At 62.9% G+C, this 16871-nt stretch overlaps 1 protein-coding gene across 2 annotated transcripts in view; it reads left to right on the plus strand.

The window, feature by feature from the left end:
• Positions 1 to 10571: 10571 nt before the first annotated feature.
• The window catches only part of NOTCH3 (notch receptor 3), a 45429-nt gene continuing 39129 nt past the window's right edge, over positions 10572 to 16871 (plus strand). The window contains exon 1 of one of the 2 annotated variants that reach the window (XM_037883958.2): positions 10572 to 10800. In XM_037883958.2, coding sequence (XP_037739886.1) covers positions 10716 to 10800 — 85 coding nt within the window. In that variant the 5' untranslated portion in view covers positions 10572 to 10715. The remainder of the gene's footprint in view (positions 10801 to 16871) is intronic. The other variant, XM_043533010.1, reaches the window with a different exon arrangement.

Consider the following 16871-nt stretch of genomic DNA (forward strand, 5'->3'; position numbering starts at 1 on the left):
GGGCCCTGGGCGGGGACGGGAGCAGCTGGGAGCTGACTCCCCACTCCCGCTCCTAGCCAGCCCCAAGGCCCCTTCAGAGGGGGCACCAAGGAGCCGCTGAGCTGACATAGCCCCCTGCCAGGCCCCTGGGTCCTACAGACCCCCACCCTGACCCCCTGGGTTACACAGACCCCTCTTCTTCACATAGATCCCCAACCTGACTCTCCCCGGTCACACAGACCCCCCCTGGTTCACACAGACCCCACCCTGACCCCCTGGCTCCTCTCCAGCTCACACAGACCCCCCAGTTTGTCTGTATTCTCCTCCCTGGGGTGACTCCCCACCCCTGGGCAGAGCTGGAAAGGGAGCTTGGAGTGGGGTCAGATGAGGGGCAGCCTTTCTGGGTCTGACTTAACCATTTCAGGCTCCTCGCCTGGGCCACTCTGGGGCATCACGCCCAGATCAACCAGCTCATGGGGCTACAGGGCCACCTGACAGAGGCAGGCAAGCTGCTGCCAGCCTCCCCCCAGCTCTGCCAGTGCCCCTCAGTCCTGACCTGCAGCCCCCAGCTATCCCAGCCCTGCGCTCCCCAGGTCTGCTGAGGCACCTCAGTTCCCCTCTGCTGCCCCTCATCCCAGGTCCTCTGCCCAGTGCAATGGGGAGGGATCCCAGCACCCAGCGGGGGCTCCAGCTGCTTTTCCTGAACCACCTCCCAGCACCCAGGGATGGGCAGGATCTGCTGGCTCCCTGCTGCCAAGGGCCGGCCAGGGGTGGGGGGAGCAGGGCCCCCTGGTGCAGGTGCCTGGGGCTGGAGAACCAGAAATTCCTGCTCCCTGCAGGAGCTTGCCTCGTGGGAGGGGGGTGGAGAGGGAGGCCCAGGGGTTTGGGGTGGGGGCACAGAGGAGGTGTGGGGGATGGAGGGACAGGAGAAGACCCAGGGGGAATGAGGGGCAGAGGGGAGGCTTGGGAGGATGTGAGGCAGGGGGAATCCTGGGTGGGAAGAGGGGAGGTGTGGGCAATGGGGAAAGAGAAGGAGACCCGGGGGGATGGGCGCAGAGGGAAGCCTGGGGGCAGAGGAGAGGCCCAGGGGAGATGGGGGCAGAAGGGATGCTTGTGGGGGCAGGGGGAAGCCTGGGGGGCAGCAGGAAGGCCAAGGGGGGATGGGGCAGAGGGGAAGCCTGGGGGGACAGAGGGAAGGCCCAGGGGGATGTGGCAGGGGGAGGCCCAGGGGATCGCAGGGGCAGGGTATTAGTTCACTGACTGACCTGGAAATGTCCTTAGCACTTTAGGAAGAAGAGAAAGAGCCAGGCCTGGCCTAGGGGACTCCCCCACTTCTCCACTTGGGCTCAAGATTAGCCAAGGGGCCTCGAAACAAGCTCTACAGTTAAGGGAAGAGAGCATGGCCCAGTGGTTACAGCAGGGGGGGCTAGGAGCCAGGACTCCTGGGTTCTATCCCTGGCTTGGGGAGAGGAGGGGGCGGGGGCTGGGAGCCAGGCTCTTGGAGGGGAGTGGGGGCTGGTGGTTAGAGCAGAGAGGAGGCTCCCAGCTTGGTCATGCTCCCCAGGGGAGATTCTCTCCTCACCCACTGGCTGGCCCCATGGGGGGCGGTTTGAAGGTCTGGGGAAGGTGGAGAGACAAATGCCCCTGGATCTGCTGCTGGAGAGGGAGGAGGATGTTTCAGGGGGCAGGGGCACATGTGGGGGCTGGGTTGAGCCCAAGGGATTAAGGGGGACAGTCTGCACCAGGGATGTGGGGGAGGGGGACTCTGCATGGGGCGTGGCTCTGGGGAGAAGTCTGTTGGGGCAACACCCCTCCAGCCCCATTGCTGGGTCCAGGGCAGCCAGAGCGTGATCGTGCCCCCAAGCTCTTGGGGCTGGGGCCCCACCTGGTTTGGATTCCCTGGGGACCCAGGGCAGGGGCAGGCTCTTTGTCCTACAGGCTCTGCCCCCCATCGCGGGGTTTAGCCAGGCAGCTCAGGTGCTTGAAGCTGGCCCCCTAGGCCGGCTCATGGCTCAGCCTGGCCTGTACTCCTCGCATCCCCACAAGCTCTGGGGCCACTGGCCTGAGCTGCAGCCCCAGACCCCACCTGCAGGGGGCAGTGGGGGGAAGTGAAGCTTACGGAGCCTCCCCTACCTTCCTGCGCAGCTCACCCAGCAATTCCTCCTACCCTGCCCCTGGCTCTCTGGCCAGAGCCCAAGTGGGGAGACTCCCAGTAACAAATCATGGATGGACAGACCAGCCCAGAGCCTGGGAAAGGGGAAGCAGCTCAGCTGTAAAGACCTCCCCTCGCAGGATCGTCATATCATCCCCACCCCCCCAGCAGCCCCCCCCCGGCCACACCCCTGTGCTCCCAGCCACACCCCAGGCCCCTCAGCCACACCCTGACCCCCCCCCCCAGACACACCACCTGCTCCCCAACTGTATCCCTGAGCCCCCAGCCACCCAGCTGTTCCCCTGACTCCCAACCATTCTACCTGACTTCCCCAGCCATGCTCCAGCCATCCTCCGACCCCCCGCGTGCCCCCTCCGGAGAGCACAGCGCTCCCAGCTTGTCCCCCATTTATAATCCATTTACTCTCCTTTACAGAGACTTTATCAGCATCGACCTGGAGGGGAAGGGGCTGAGGGGTGCAACAGTTCAAAGACTTGGCTCCCTCCTTAGGGGCTGCTGCTCCCTCCCCCACACTGGACTTTCTGTCTCTCTGGTCCTTTTTCCATGGTGGGGGAAGCATGGGGCTGGGATAGCAGGGGGCTGTGGGTCAGGACTGAGTTCTGAGGGGCATCGCTGGGGGGGCTGTGGGTCGGGACTGAGGGGCATCGCAGTGGGGGGCCTGTGAATTGAGACTGCGGGGCATCGCTGGGGGGGCTGTTGATCGGGACTGAGGGGCATCGTAATGGGGCAGCTGTGGATAAGGATTGAGGGGCATCACAGAGCTGGGGGGCTGTGTAGGGGAGAAGTGAGAACTGCCAAAAGCCAAGCAGAGCTGGACCTTGGAAAGGGAATTAAAACCAACAGTAAAAGGTTCTGTAGCCAAATAAATAAGAAGAAGACAAGGAAAGAAGTGGAGCCACTAAGCACTGAGGATGGGGTGGAGATTAAAGATCACACAGGGCTTGGCCCAACACCTAAACGAATACTTTGCTTCAGGTTTTAATGAGGGTAACAAGGAGCTTAGAGGTAGTCGCATGGTGGCTGATGGGAATAAGGATATGGAGGTAGAAATTACCACATCCAAGGTGGAAGGCAAACTCAAACACCTTACTGGAATAATTAAGGGGCCCCAGATAATCTCCATCCAAGAATATTAAAGGAACTGGCGCAGGAAATTGCAAACCCAATAGTGAACTCGGGGGTCGTATCCTATGGCTGGAGTTCCTGTTTTAAGAAAGTGGGGGGGGGGGGGCGGGGAATGATCTGGGAAACTACAGGACTGTTTTTTTATCTCAGCTGTATGCAAGGTCTTGAGACAAATTTTGAGAGAGAAAGTAATGAAGGACATAGAGGTGAGCAGTAATTGGGATAAAATACAACCTGGTTTTACAAATGGTAGGTCCTGCCAGACCAACCTGATCTGTTTCTCTGTGAAGATAACTGAGGTTTTAGACAAAGGAAATGCAGTAGATCTGATCTACCTGGATGTCAGCGAGTCATCTGATACAGTTCCACATGGGAAATTATTAGTTGAGTTGGAGAAGATGGGGGTTAATATGAGAATTGAAAGCTGGATAAGGAACTGGCTAAAGGGGAGACAACAGCCGGTCACGCTGAAAGGTGACCTGTCAGGTTGGAGGGAGGTTACTAGTGAAGATCCTCAGGGATGGTCTTGGGACCAACCTTATTTAACATTTTTATTACTGACCTTGGCACAAAAAGTGGGAGTGTGCTAATGCAATTTGCAGATGACACAAAGCTGGGAGGTGTTGCCAGTGCCGAGGAGGACGGGAATCTCACACAAGAAGAGCTGGATGACCTTGTGAACTGGAGTAATAGAAATGGGATGATATTTAATAGTGTGAAGTGCAAGGTCGTGCATCTAGGGACTAATAACAAGAATTTTTGCTGTAAGCTGGGGACGTATCAGTTGGACGTGACAGAGGAGGAGAAAGACCTGGGTGTATTGTCTGATCACCGGATGACTATGAGCCGCCAATGTGATGCGGCTGTGAAAAAGGCTAATTCAGTCCTAGGATGCCTCAGATGTGGTACTTCCAGCAGCGACAGGGACATGCTAGTACCATTATACAGGGCACTGGTGAGGCCTCGTCTGGAGTATTGTGAGCAGTTCTGGTCTCCCATGTTTAAGAGAGATGAATTCAAACTGGAACAGGTGCAGAGAAGGGCGACTAGGGCGATCAGAAGAATGGAAAATAGACCGTGTGAGAGGAGACTCTAAGAGCTTGGAGATCCAGGTGCGTCTCTGTGGGGGGATGAGGTGGGCCTGGAGGGGAGTAGGGGGGATGTGGGGCAGGAGGGGAGGTGTGGGGGGATGTGGGGATAGAGGGGACATGTGGGGGAATGATGTGGGGCTGAAGTACAGCAGGGGGGATGTGGGGCTGATAGGGTGGTGTGGGGGGATGTGGGGCTGGAGGGGCAGTATAGGGAGATGTGGGGCTGGAAGGGGAGCAGGGGGGATGTGGGGCTGGAAGGGGAGCAGTGGGGATCTGGGGTGAGAGGATGTGGGGCTGGAGGGGCGGTGTAGGCAGATGTAGGGCTGGAGGGGATGTGTGGAGGATGTGGGGCTGGAAGAGAACTGGGGGTGTGTGGGGCTGGAGAGGAGCAGGGGGATGTGGGCCTGGAGGCACAGTGTAGGGAGATGTAGGGCTGTAGGGGAGCAGGGGGGATGTGTCACTGTAGGGGAGGTGTGGGGGATGTGGGGCTGAAGAGGACGTGTGTATGGGGGGGAAGATGTGGGGCTTGAGGGGAGCTGTGGGGGATGTGGGGCTGGAGAGAGGTGTGGGGGGATGTGGGGCTGGAGGGGCAGTTGGGGTAGAGGGGAGCAGGGGAGATGTGGGGCTGCAGGGGAGGTGTGGGGGGATGATGTGGGGCGGAGGGGAGCTGGGGGGATGTGAGGCTCGAGGGGAGGTGTGGGGGGACATGGGACTGGAGGGGCGGTGTGGGGTCAGGTGGGGCTGGAGGGGAGGTGTAGAGGAAGTGGGGCTGGCCGGGAGTTGTGGGGGTATGTGGGGCAGAGGGGAGCAGGGGGGATGTGGGGCTGGAGGGGAGGTGTGGGGGATGATGTGGGGCTGGAAGGGAGCAGGGGGAATGTGGGGCTGGAGGGGAGGTGTGGGTGGATGATGTGGGGCTGGAGGAGAGCTGGGGGGATGATGGGGCTGGAGGAGAGGTGTGGGGTATGATGTGGGGCTGGAGGGGAGGTGTGGGGGGATGTGGGACTGCAGGGGAGGTGTGGGGGAATGTGGCACTGGAGGGGCAGTGTGGGGCTGGAGGGAAGGTGTAGAGGAGATGGGGCTGGATGGGAGTTGTGGGGGGATGTGGGGCAGAGGGGAGCAGGGGGGATGTGGGGCTGAAGGGGAGGTGTGGGGGATGATGTGGGGCTGGAAGCAAACAGGGGGAGGTGGGGTGGGAAGGGAGCAGGGGAGGATGTGGGGCTGGAGGAGAGGTGTGGGGTATGATGTGGGGCTGGAGGGGAGGTGTGGGGGAATGTGGGGCTGCAGGGGAGGTGTGGGGGGATGTGGGGCTGGAGGCGCAGTGTGGGGCTGGAGGGGAGGTGTGGGGGATGACGAGGGGCTGGAGGCATTGTGGGGCATTTGGGGCTGGAGGCGAGCAGGGGGAAATGTGGGGCTGGAGGGAAGGTGCAGGGGGATGTGGGGCCGAAGGGGAATAGGGGAGAGGTGGAACATAGGGGAGCAGGGGGGATGTGGGGCTGGAGGGGAGGTGTGGGGGGATGTGGGGCTGGAGGGAAGGTGTGGGCGGATGATGTGGGGCTGGAGGGGAGCAGGGGGGATGTGGGGCTGGAGGAGAGGTGTGGGGTATGATGTGGGGCTGCAGGGAGCAGGGGGGCATGGGCTGCAGGGGCAGTGTGGGGGGAAGTGGGGCTGGAGGGGAGGTGTGGGCGGATGATGTGGGGCTGGAGGGGAGCAGGGGGTGGCTGGGAAGGATCATTTTGAAGCTGAAAAGATACATCTTTGTCATCCGTGCCTAACCAGGGAACAGCTGCAGCGATTCCAGCAAAGCCCGTCTGGGCTGGGACCCAGCAGAGGCTGCGGTCCGAGGGGGAGCCTGGGAGATGGTTATGGACAGAAAGAACCTGCACAGGCCCCACTGCCCCCCACAGCCTGCCACCCCCATCCCTACTGCCACATCAACGGTGTGCAGGGACCAGCCAGCGCTGAGCTGCAGCCACTTCTGGGGTGGGCCAGGGGCAGTTTAACAGCCACATTGCACTACATGGCTGGGCAAACATGGCTGTTTAGGACAGGAAGTGAAGGCCGAGGTCATAGCAGGGGAGATGGAGTCTGGTTGCCTGTTGGGGAGCCTGGCCTGGCTCTGGGGTGAGCCCCCATAGTAGGAACCATCCCAAGGGCAGCTCTTCGCTCCAGCCCTCCTGGGCCCCTGGAGTAGTTCTGACCCCACAAGGGGCGGAGCCTGGGCAGTTCGGGGCGGAGTCTGCCCACTAGCCCTGCCTCCCAGCACTCACTATTAAAGGACAGGGCAGCCACCCTTCCCTCCCCAGATCCAGCAATGAGCTCCCTGTCGTGGGTGGAGGGGGGGGGGTCTGAACCAGTCACAGGGTGCCCCCAGTAACCCCAAATCCTCACTGTGTGAGCTCCCTGATACTCCTGAACTCTCACTACGTCAGCCCCCTGGGCACCCCTGAACCCACACTGTGTGAGCCCCCCAGGCATCCCCAAACCCATTCCTGTGTGTGCTCCTTGCGCCCCTGAACCCATCACTTTGCCACCCCAAACCCTTCACAGGGAGCACTCCTAGGCACCCAACCCCCTCACTGTGCTCCTGAAGCCCCTCTGTGTGTTCCCAAGCCCCACACGCTGCCCCCTAACCTGTCTGTGTCCCCCAGAGCCCTGGGGGCACCTTGCTCCCCCAGCCCATTGCTCTGGCTGCACCTTGGCACCCCAAACCCCTTGCTGAGGCTGCTCCCTGGTGTTCCCAAACCTCTGCAGATGTGCTCCGAGGGGGCTGGAGGGGAGATGGGGAGCTCTTTCCCAGCGCCCCGGCCCCCGGCCCCGCTCTACAGCTGGCTTTAACGTTCACACAAGAATGACAAAGACAAATAAATAGGAGGCTCTGGGCTGTGAGAATCGCTCAGAAAGGGGGAGCAGGAAGGGCTCAAAGAGGAGGAGGCAGTTCGGCCGGGTGCTTTGCAAAGCCTGGGGCAGCAGCATGGGGAGCCAACGCAGCGTGGGGAATAGGAGGGATGTGACCAGTGCCCCCCGCAGACATCGCAGCCCTGGGGCAGGCAGCTGCCTTGGGACCGAAGGCCGTTTCCATAACTCAGTCGGGATCCCAGGTGCCTAGCGCACTGCGGGGCTGTTCATCTCCAGCCCAGGGGACATCGCAGCCTGTCCATAACACAGTCCTCGCGATGGCAGCGTCTCAGCCCCCATGAGATGAGTTGGCTGGAGGTCACGATCTGCCCCCTGCAATGGGCCCCAGGTTGGCAGCCTCAGCAGAGGGGCTGACGTGGCCCCCGGGGCAGAGCTCTCTGCTGCCCCCAGAGGGGCCTGTCCTGGGCAGGGGGATGGTGCATTGCTGGGGGTCGGGGTGCAGATGCTCGCCCTGCTGTAGATGAATCTTCAGGGTCTGATTTACAGAGGTGCTGAGCACGCACAAGTCCCACAAGTGCTCAGCCCCCCTGAAATGAGCCCCACAGCTCCAGCTGTGCCCCATATCGCATGCCCCTTGGTGTCATGTGGAGACCAGTCCAAGGAGCGTGGCCTGCTGTGTGCCAGCCTCGGGGCACTCTGCAGCTGGGTGTGCCCCACCCCCACATGTGCTGTGGGGTCAAGGGCCCGGAGAGCGTGACCTGCCCCCCCCCCCCCCCCGGCTCATACAGCGGCAGTGCCCGCTCGAGTCAGTGGGATCTGAGATGTCAGCAGCGCTGCGGCTAGTGAAGGTGTAAAATGGGTGCGACGAGGGTCAGGAGGGCGGGATGGGAACTGGGGCTCCATCGTTCAGACAGCCCCGCAATTCCCTGAGCCCCACTGCTCCCTGGAGAGATCGGTGTCACCCTATGATATTGGGGGCTGAGGTGCCCCGAGGGGAGGGCATCTTCCCAAGGCCACCCAGTGAGTTTTGGGGGAGATTTGGGACCAGAATCCAGGAGCACAACCCCGCCCCCCCCCCCAGATGAGCCTGAATCCCCAGGCCCCACCAGGAACCTTCTATCTGGGGAAAGTGGTTCTGCCAGCTACAGCCCCCAGTGCCAGCTGCTGTGGGGGCAGCAGGGCTAGAACGGCTGCGGGGGAGGTTCTGCGGTGCAGGGCTTCTCCTCTGAGCTGCTGAGAGCTCTAAGGTCAGGGAGCAGGTGGGCCTGGGGAGGAGGGCGGCCCTGTAGGGAGGGCACCAGGCTGGCCCCCAGCAGACCTGGGTTCTGTTCCCAGCTGTGCCGCAGCCCAGCTAGGTCCCCTCCCCTCTCTGGCCTGTTTGCTCTCTCAGCCTGTGAGCTCTGTGGGGCAGGGACTGTCTCTCCCTAGGTGGCTGTGCAGGGCAATGGGGCCCTGATCCCAGCTAGGGCCTGTATATGGGCCACGCTAGCAATAACTCCCACCAGCACCTCTGAGAATCAAGAGCTCTTGTGATGGAGCAATCTCTTGGGGGGAGAGGCAGGGCAGCCCCTGTTCCCTCCTCAGGGGGCCACTCACATGTGCCAGGGGCTGAGAACTGGGAGCAGGCAGCTGTCTATCTGTAGACTGTTCCACATGCCCACCAGTTGGAATAGCAGTGAGCTGGGGAGCAGGCTGGGTGGCAGGTGGGGTGCTGTGTCAGGGAGCAGGAGGCCTGGTTCTACTCATGCTCTGCCACTGAGTTGCTGAAGGGCCTTGGGCAAGTCACTTCCCCTCTCTGGGCCTGTCCCCTCACTCCCCACTGGATGGTATTTCTTGCCTCAGAGCTTGGCTCTGGTGGTGGCTCTCAGTTGGCTGTGAAGCCCTATCAAAGTGCAGTGTTAGCGGTGGGGTTAGAGCCCCAGCCCTGTGCCCATCCCTCCAGAGAGGCACCTAGTGCCTGGGTCGCCCTAATCAGATAGAAGCTTCCTGGTATGTGATTGCCCAGGGAGGTGGCACATGACCCTTGGCACGGATGTGCCAGCCAGACCCAGGGGGTTGGGGTGCAGATGCTCACCCAGCTGTAGATGAATCTTCAGGGCCTGATTTTCAGAGTGCTCAGCACCCCTGCAAAGAACCCCACAGCTCCTTAGCTCTGCCCCATGCCCCTTGGTCCCTTCACGTCCTCTACCTCAAGTAGGAGTCAAACTGCCCTTTCCCCCAACAATTTGCCTCCTGCAATGACACCTGGCCTTCTGGAGCCTGGCAGAGCAGTGTCTGGGCCGAGCTGCCTTGGACCCTCCTGGAGCCCAGCTGTCTTGTCTGAACTGCCTTGAACTTTCCAGGAAAGCTCCATCCTGCCAGGGCAGCGTGAGGCCAAAAGGCTCTGGGTCGGCACCGTTACCAGTGTGGGCACAGCTGGGCCCGACTCCAGCTGGTGATGGAGCGAGGGGGGGCTCTGCACTGAGGAGGGGCAAGTGGTTCTCTCCAGCTCCTGAGCAGCTGGGGCAAAGTGGCAGGAACCCCCAAGATGCTAACCAGCCCTCCAGCATCTCTCTCCAGCCCCCTTGGCTGGTTCTGCTCCAGCTGGGACTCAGTCAGTTCATCCATGGTCTGCTCTACTCCACCCCCGAGTCTGCCTGGCTCCCCCCAAAAGCTAACAATGCAGCAGGGATCCTGCCAGGGCTACAGCCGCCCCAGCGTGCGGACCCCACCAGTTGCCTTGGGTTGGAGTCGCCGGAAGCGGGGGTGGATGACGGGCCGCCCCTCGCCACAGCCAGCCAGCGATGGAAACTTTCCCCTCCTTGGGGATTTGGATGCTCATAAAAAACAACCGCTTTTTTTGGTCATGTTGGAGGGAGGATTCATGACTCTGTGGGAAAGGCCGAGGCTATGGGGCCTGAGCCAGCACATCTCTGACCCCAGCACACACACCGCTGCCTGTGCCCCCCTCTCGCCCTGCTGGGGGAGGGGAGGCAGGTTTGGAGCCCTCTACCCTGGGGGCCTTTACCCGGTCGCTCAGAGATTTCCCTGCAAAGCCCCCCACTGCACCCCTCCCCCTCCACAGTCATCTGTCCCCCAGAGCCCGAGCCCCACTGAGCGCCGCGGTGCCCCCCTTTCCCCCCGCCTGCAGCGAGTGAGCCCGGCCAGCCCCCCGGCACCTGCCGGCGCCGGCTCGGGCAGGGGGCGCTGGCTGCAGCGCGGGGCTGGGCCTGGCCGGGAGCGGGCTGGGCAGGAGGGAGGGGAGGGAAGGAGCGTGGGAGCCCGGGGAGGAGGCGGCCGGGCCCCGCCCCGCGCAGAGGAGGGGCGGCCGGGCCGGGACTCGAGTCGCTGCTGGCGGGGGAAGTTTCCCAGGGTCCGGGAGGGAGGGAGGCAGCCTGGCTGCGCTGGAGTCTGGCTCTGCGGCGCGGGGCTCCCGGCCGCGCCATGGATCTCTAGGGCGGGGGCGGCGGAGGAGCGGGGTCCGGGTCCGGGATCGCGAGCGGAGCAGCGGGATGGGCTCGGGGGCCGGGTCCCGGGCGCTGCTGGGTGGCAGCCTCCTGGGCATCGCGCTGCTGGTGCAGCTGGGAGCCGGAGCAGGTAAGGGGGCAGGGGCGGGGATCCCGTGCGGGGGGCGCGCCGGCTGTGGGAGCTGTGGTCCGGAGAGCTTGGAGCGGGGATCGCGAGTGCCAGGGGAACCCCCCCCCCCATCCCCGGCGATCTCTTGCTAAGCAGCCCGGTGTTGGGGCAGTTCCGGAGACCCCGTTCTTGAGGGGTCCTCTCTTGGTCTTTGGGGGCCCTGGCGGTTTCGGGGCCCGCAGTTTGATGTTGCGGGGGGCGTCTGGTGGCGTCAGGGAGGGGAGCGACGTGATCTAGTCCCTTGACTTTCTCTTTACAAACTTTACAAAACTTTTATTTTCCGGGGGGGGGGGGGGGTTTCAAAGCCAGGAATCCGCCGCGCGTCCCAATGATGCGGGCTCCCCCGGCAGGGATCAGCGGCTGAATTTGCGGGGGGGGGGGGGGGCTCAGGACGGTGACGGCTCCGTCCAATTTGGGATCCACTTGTAACCAGTCTCTTGTGCGCTCTCCCCTGCCCGGAGAGCCCCCTCCCTTGTCTGCGCTGGGGGGAGGGGGCTGGCCCTGTGTCAGAGCACAAAGAAAATACTTAATCAATGTATAATCCCCGCTTGGGGGAGGGGGCTGCGCGGCCCCTGCCCCGCGGCTGGGCTGGGGCGGGGAGTTCGCAGGCACTGATTTGAGGCTGCGGGGAACAATCCTGCGCTCCTCTTCTTTCGCTATTGACTAGAAGTAACTTTCCAGCAGCCTGCGCCAGCCAGCCTGGGCGCGCGGGGAAACCTGGAGCTGGAGCGCGGATCCGGCTTCCCCAGCCGGCGCCTTCCCCCTTGCCGCCCTTCCCCCACTCTGCGGTCGCGGCCTCCTGCCCATGAAATCCCCACGAGCCCGGCGCAGAGTGTGGGGGGGATCACATTGTATTGGGGTGGGGGCTGTGCAGGGGGAGCAGGGACCCCACCCCCGGGGGGTTAGCTGGGATTGCCATGAAACGGCTTCCTGGGGGGGCCGCTGGGGCTGACATTACATTTGATGGCATTTTTGTTGTGGTTCAGTGTGTGGAATGAGTGTGGGGGCTGGGGGTGTGGGGTGTGGTGGGGGGCTGATTTCCTGCACAGAGGCTCCAGCAGCTGCTTTGGCTCCGGTCTCTTCCCTCTGCCAACCCCGGATGCTCAAACTTTTCTGTGTTGGAAAGTGACTCCGAGGCACCGTCCTGGGGTGCTCCCAGCCCTGCCCGGGCTGGGCTCCCCCCACTTCTCCACAGAGCTGGGGCATTGCGGCAGGGCACCGGCTGGCTAGGAAGCACTGAGGAGGCCAGGAGAGAACTTCAAAATGCTTACCCAGCTCCGCACTGGGCCAGCTGGGATCTGGCCTCCCCTGGCTCTGCCGGGCAAGTGGCAAACTCAGTAAGGGTCCTGGGGTCCCAGCTGGTCAGCCGCCCCCCAAGTGAGTGTGAGTTGGGACCGAGGTGATGCGTCTGGGAGATAAGATGATTCAATCGCGTGTCCTGCATGGACTTGCTGGTGCACAGCAATGTGCCAGCGATGAGAGAACTGCTGTGAAAGGTAAATACAGCGCAGGGTTATTATTCAGCGTGGGTTTCACTTGCCCATGAAGCTGCTGGACTGGTTTGTGCGGCTCCGGGAGACTGGCCTGCTGCCTGCACTCCCAGCCCATGGGACCACATGTGGATGGGCCCAGGGCCTGTGGGATGGCTGCTGCAGGTTGAGGATGCCCTGAAGTATAACCCCTCCTCCCCCCTTGCTGCCTGGCTGGACATAGACCAGCATTGTTCTTGTTGAGCAACTCGCTGCCTTGCGGAAGCCCCACTATTCGTTCCTGAGCAGCGCGTGGCCCCACGGCTAGACAGGGGTCTGGCCGCTGCTCCCGCACAGACTGCTGGTGCCAACCCCCCCGCAGGAGCTTGGAGCGTCTCAGTCCCGGAGCCAGGAACCAGCCTCCAGATGCACCCAGACAGTGTCCTCACTAGGGAAAGACGCCTCTAGCCCCTGTCACAGCCTGAGTGAGGACGAGGCCTTTGCAGCTCCAACTGCTTGGGGGCTGGGCAAGGGCTGGGAGGCCTTGGGCTCAGCTCAGCCTCTTCTGGGTAAATTCTTGTCTTGGGTGGTCGGAGTAGAAATCAGGTTATCGGGGTGTCGATTACCCCCCTCCTCGTGTGTGGCGGGGAGCGGCCTGGTCCCCCCCCCAGTCCTGGTCCTCCCCCCAGTCCTGGTCCTCCTGGGGGATGGGGGGGGAGAAACAGCTCAGCTCCCCGCCCCCATCCTGGGGATGAGGTCCTACCTTTGCAAATTCTCGTTTCCAGGACTTTCCCTGGTTGATTTTAGCTACCCCCTGTTTAACCTCCTCCTTCCTCCAGAGCAGCCTGGCTCCCACAAAACTGGCTTCTCTGTGCCCTGCTGCAGCAGTGCGGGGTCCCCAGGGCGCGATGGTTTGCGTGGGACCCGGTTGGTTTGTGGCCAGGCTCCCCACGTTGCCCCCTAAGTGAAGGGGCTTGTGGGGGCGGCCTCCCCTGTGGAATGCAGCGGGGGCGGGAGTTGGGTGGCAGGCAATGGCTTGGTGGCTCTGGCCTCTGTCATTCACCCACAAACAGTGTGAGACCCTGCCCCTCCCCTGGCGCTGGCTATGGGTGAGGGGGGGGAGTGCTCAGAGCCGCAGCAGCTGCCTCTCCTCCAGATGCCGGAGAGGGCCGGCCTGCTGGCTGGCTGGGCCATTGACTTGCCTGCCCCTTTCTTCTCCCCACTGCGTTGCTAGCCTGTGAACAAAGCGGCCAGGCAGCTGGAGAGCTGTGGAATCTGGAGAGGGCCCTGGAGCCGCCTGAACAATCACACTGGCTAATCCGGTTGTAAACACTCCTCCCACAGAGCCGCTGGCTGCAGCAAGGGGAGACCCAGGGACTCAACCTGCCGGGCCAGGAGGAGTGGGGCTGGGGGGCCCGCCTGGCCCAGCACAGCCAGCGCAGGCCATGCTCTCCTGCCCAACTGGTAGGACAGTGTGGACCTGTTCTCAGGGGCTCTCTGCCTGGCTTGTGAGCCCCCTTCCCTGCTGCCTTGGCGATCACAGAGCTTTCCCCAGGGCAGCATCCAAATGTGCCCCAGAATCAGGGCCTGAACCCGCTCGCCCACCCAGGATGGAGACCAGGAATCCTGGGGCAGTGGCGTCTCACGAGTCCCCCTCCACTCATGGGCTTTTAGCAACACTGACCCCTTCCCCAGCCATGGGGAGGGCGAGGAGTGTGTGAGCCTCCCCGGGCCCTGCCGGGGGCACCAATTGCACTGAAGGGTGCCTACTGGGCCCAGTGGTGGGGATTCGGATGCCGGGGCTTGGATTGCGCCTTGGAAGTGACAGGTCCTGTCTCCCACTCCAGCCAACCCCGTGGCAGTCGGTCCCCATGCTCTGGGCTGGGTCACAGCTGGCATCCCCTAGACATGAGAGGCTCCGACTCTCCCAGACCAACCACTCTGAATTGGCTGCACTGTTGGGGCGGGGCAGTTGGCTGCGTCTGCCAGGCCAGGGGTGCCAGCTCCGCTATCCTGTGACGGTCAGTTCTGGTCCATCCGTGGGTCCTTGGCTGGCAGGAGCAGCCCTTCCCCTGCCCTGGGGAGCGGGGGAGTTGCAGCAAAGGGATCCATAACTGAACAGCCTGGGGCGCTGGCTGAGCCCTCCCTGGGGCCCTGAGCTCCTCATGAGGCTTCATAAATGCCAGAGAGGAGGCAGGTTGGGGCTACTTCTGGCCCAGTCATTGGCATAGCTGAGGATAGAACCCAGGAGTCCTGGCTGTCTCACCTTTCCCTGGTCCGTTCCTCTCTGGGTGGCTCTGGATCCTGCGTCCTGCTTGACAACATGCATTGGGCTGGCTTGGCCTTTGGTGTGCTGTTTCAGGCAGATGGGAGGTACCGGCAGTCCCTGGGCTAGCTGTGGCTATCGGGTCACTGCCTTACTGCTAGCTTAAGTAGTCCTGCTAGGCTGCCTGTGGTCAGGATCCCCGGGCTGCTGGACAGCATGGGTCAGGGGTGGGAGACTCTGTCGGTATGTGCCCTGCCTCGCCTGGCATACCTGTGATGCAGAGGGGTGAGTGGCTGTGTCCCAGCATGCACTGTCCCTAACTCAGCTGTGGGGGGCAGGGGAATACGGGGGTCGGGGTGGGGCCAGGTGTGTGTCGGCACAGTGCCCCCCTCACTGTCTGTAACCCCCAGGTCTCAGAGCTGAGCACCTCGCTGCTTGGAGGGGCTGATGGGAGATTGTGCCCCAGGCCTGCCGGAGCGAGAAGCTGGGGCTGTTTGTGAGGGTGTCCCACTTTGGACAGCAGGACTTGGGGGAGGTGTGGGGGGTCGTTCTGTGCCTCTCCCCACCTCAGGAGTCCTAGAGCCCTCCGGGGCACCGGAGCCTCCAGGGTCATCCTGGCTGACCCCGCCTTTGGCAGCATGAACTGCCCCAGCGTTCCCACAGCCTCTTATCACCACTGTCCTTGAATTTCTGCAGTGATGGGGCCTTGGCTGCTGCTGTTTGTTTGTTTTTTTTTTTGGGGGGGGGAATGGGTGCTAGTGAGTTAGAATTGGGGATGGGGCTGGCAGTCAGGACTCCTGGGTTCTCTCCCAGCTGTGCCACTGACTCGCTGGGTGACTTTAGGCAGTCCCCTTCCTATCTCTATGCCTTAGTTTCCTGTTGGTGCCCTCTTTGGAGGGCTGTGAGGGCCTGCCCCATGGGTGCATGCTGCGGGTTCCCCATTGCACTTCCCATCAGGCCTCCGTGCAGATGGGGAGTTGGAGCTGGCACCCAAAGGGTTAATGTTCTGGGACCCCCCTCCCCCGCATTCCCTCTCTAGGGTGGAAGAAGTTAGGACTCTTCTTAAAATTCCCCCCCCTCATCCCCCCCCACTGCTGGGCCTGCCCTGGGTATCACACTGGGGGGCATGGGAGCCCCTCATCGCACGCATCCCGGTGTGGAACAGGCTCCCGCTCCACTGTGGGGGGATCGACTGGGTTTGCCGCTTCACAGACTCATCTGTGCCTGACAGGCTGGGGGTTCCGTGTGGGGCCCGAACCTCCTCCTGGCACCTGGGGCAGCCCCACCAGCTCTCCAGGAGAATGAGCCTCTCGGCATCTCATCCCCCTCCCCAAAAGCTGCCACGCCTGGGGCCCCTCACGGGGCTGTGGGGTGAGGGTTGGCGCCAAGGGCAAAGGAGCCCAGGGATCAGAGTGGGGGTGGGAGCCGTCTAAGCCCGATGCCACCCCTTCGGCTGCAGCCGTGTGTGGGGAGGGGGCTGGTCTCGCCTGCAGCACTGGCTCTGGGGGCTGCCTGGTGGAGCCGGGGCTGGAGTGGGGGAGAGGGGCGGGGGCGGCATTGTCTCTGGGAGCTGATCTGTGTGCTGGGCACGCAGCACGCTCCAAGTGGGTCTGGAGGAAATGGCTGGTGGGGGAAGGAGCAAGGCCCCGGAGCCCTATGTGGCCTGTGGGGCCCAGGCCTGGCCTCCTCTCTCTCTGCATGGGGGGAGGGGGCTGATGGGTTTGTGCCTTGCCCTGCTCCCCAGCCGTGGAAAACTGCTGCTGGGATTTCCCTTTGGGATCGGCTCCTCCAGGGGGCCTGGAGCTGCAGCCCCAGGGGCATAGAGATGTCTTAACCCCATTTATTCAGGGGGCCAATCCAGCCAGGCCCCCAGGAGAGCTGGTGGGGGGGCTGTGACCAGCCCAGCCCACTCCACCCTCCCATTAGCAGCCCAGGCAGTGGCCCATGGGGGGGTTGTGGGGTGTCTCTAGTTTGCACCCCCATGCTAGCCCAGCTGCTGGCAGAGCTGCCCAGAGGTCTGGAAGGGGAGAGGGCTCGCAGGGCTGGGTGCCCTGGCCCCTCGACCCTAGATTGGGTCCAGCCAGGGCTGGCAGCTGGTCCCTATCATCCTGGCACAGGATGGGTCTCACTGTCCCTGGGGAGGCTTCTTCAGGAGGCTGTGGGGGCTGGCAGAGCTGGGGCTGCCCTGGGCAACAGGTCCCTGGGCTGGGGGCTGGGGGGGGCCTCCGTGTCAGTCCGTCTCCCTCAGAGCGACCCTCCCTCCCCAGGCTGTGGGAACCTGGCGCTCAGGGTGGAGG

This window comes from Chelonia mydas, chromosome 20 (assembly GCF_015237465.2).
Source record: "Chelonia mydas isolate rCheMyd1 chromosome 20, rCheMyd1.pri.v2, whole genome shotgun sequence".
In the NCBI taxonomy this organism is placed as follows: domain Eukaryota; kingdom Metazoa; phylum Chordata; order Testudines; family Cheloniidae; genus Chelonia; species Chelonia mydas.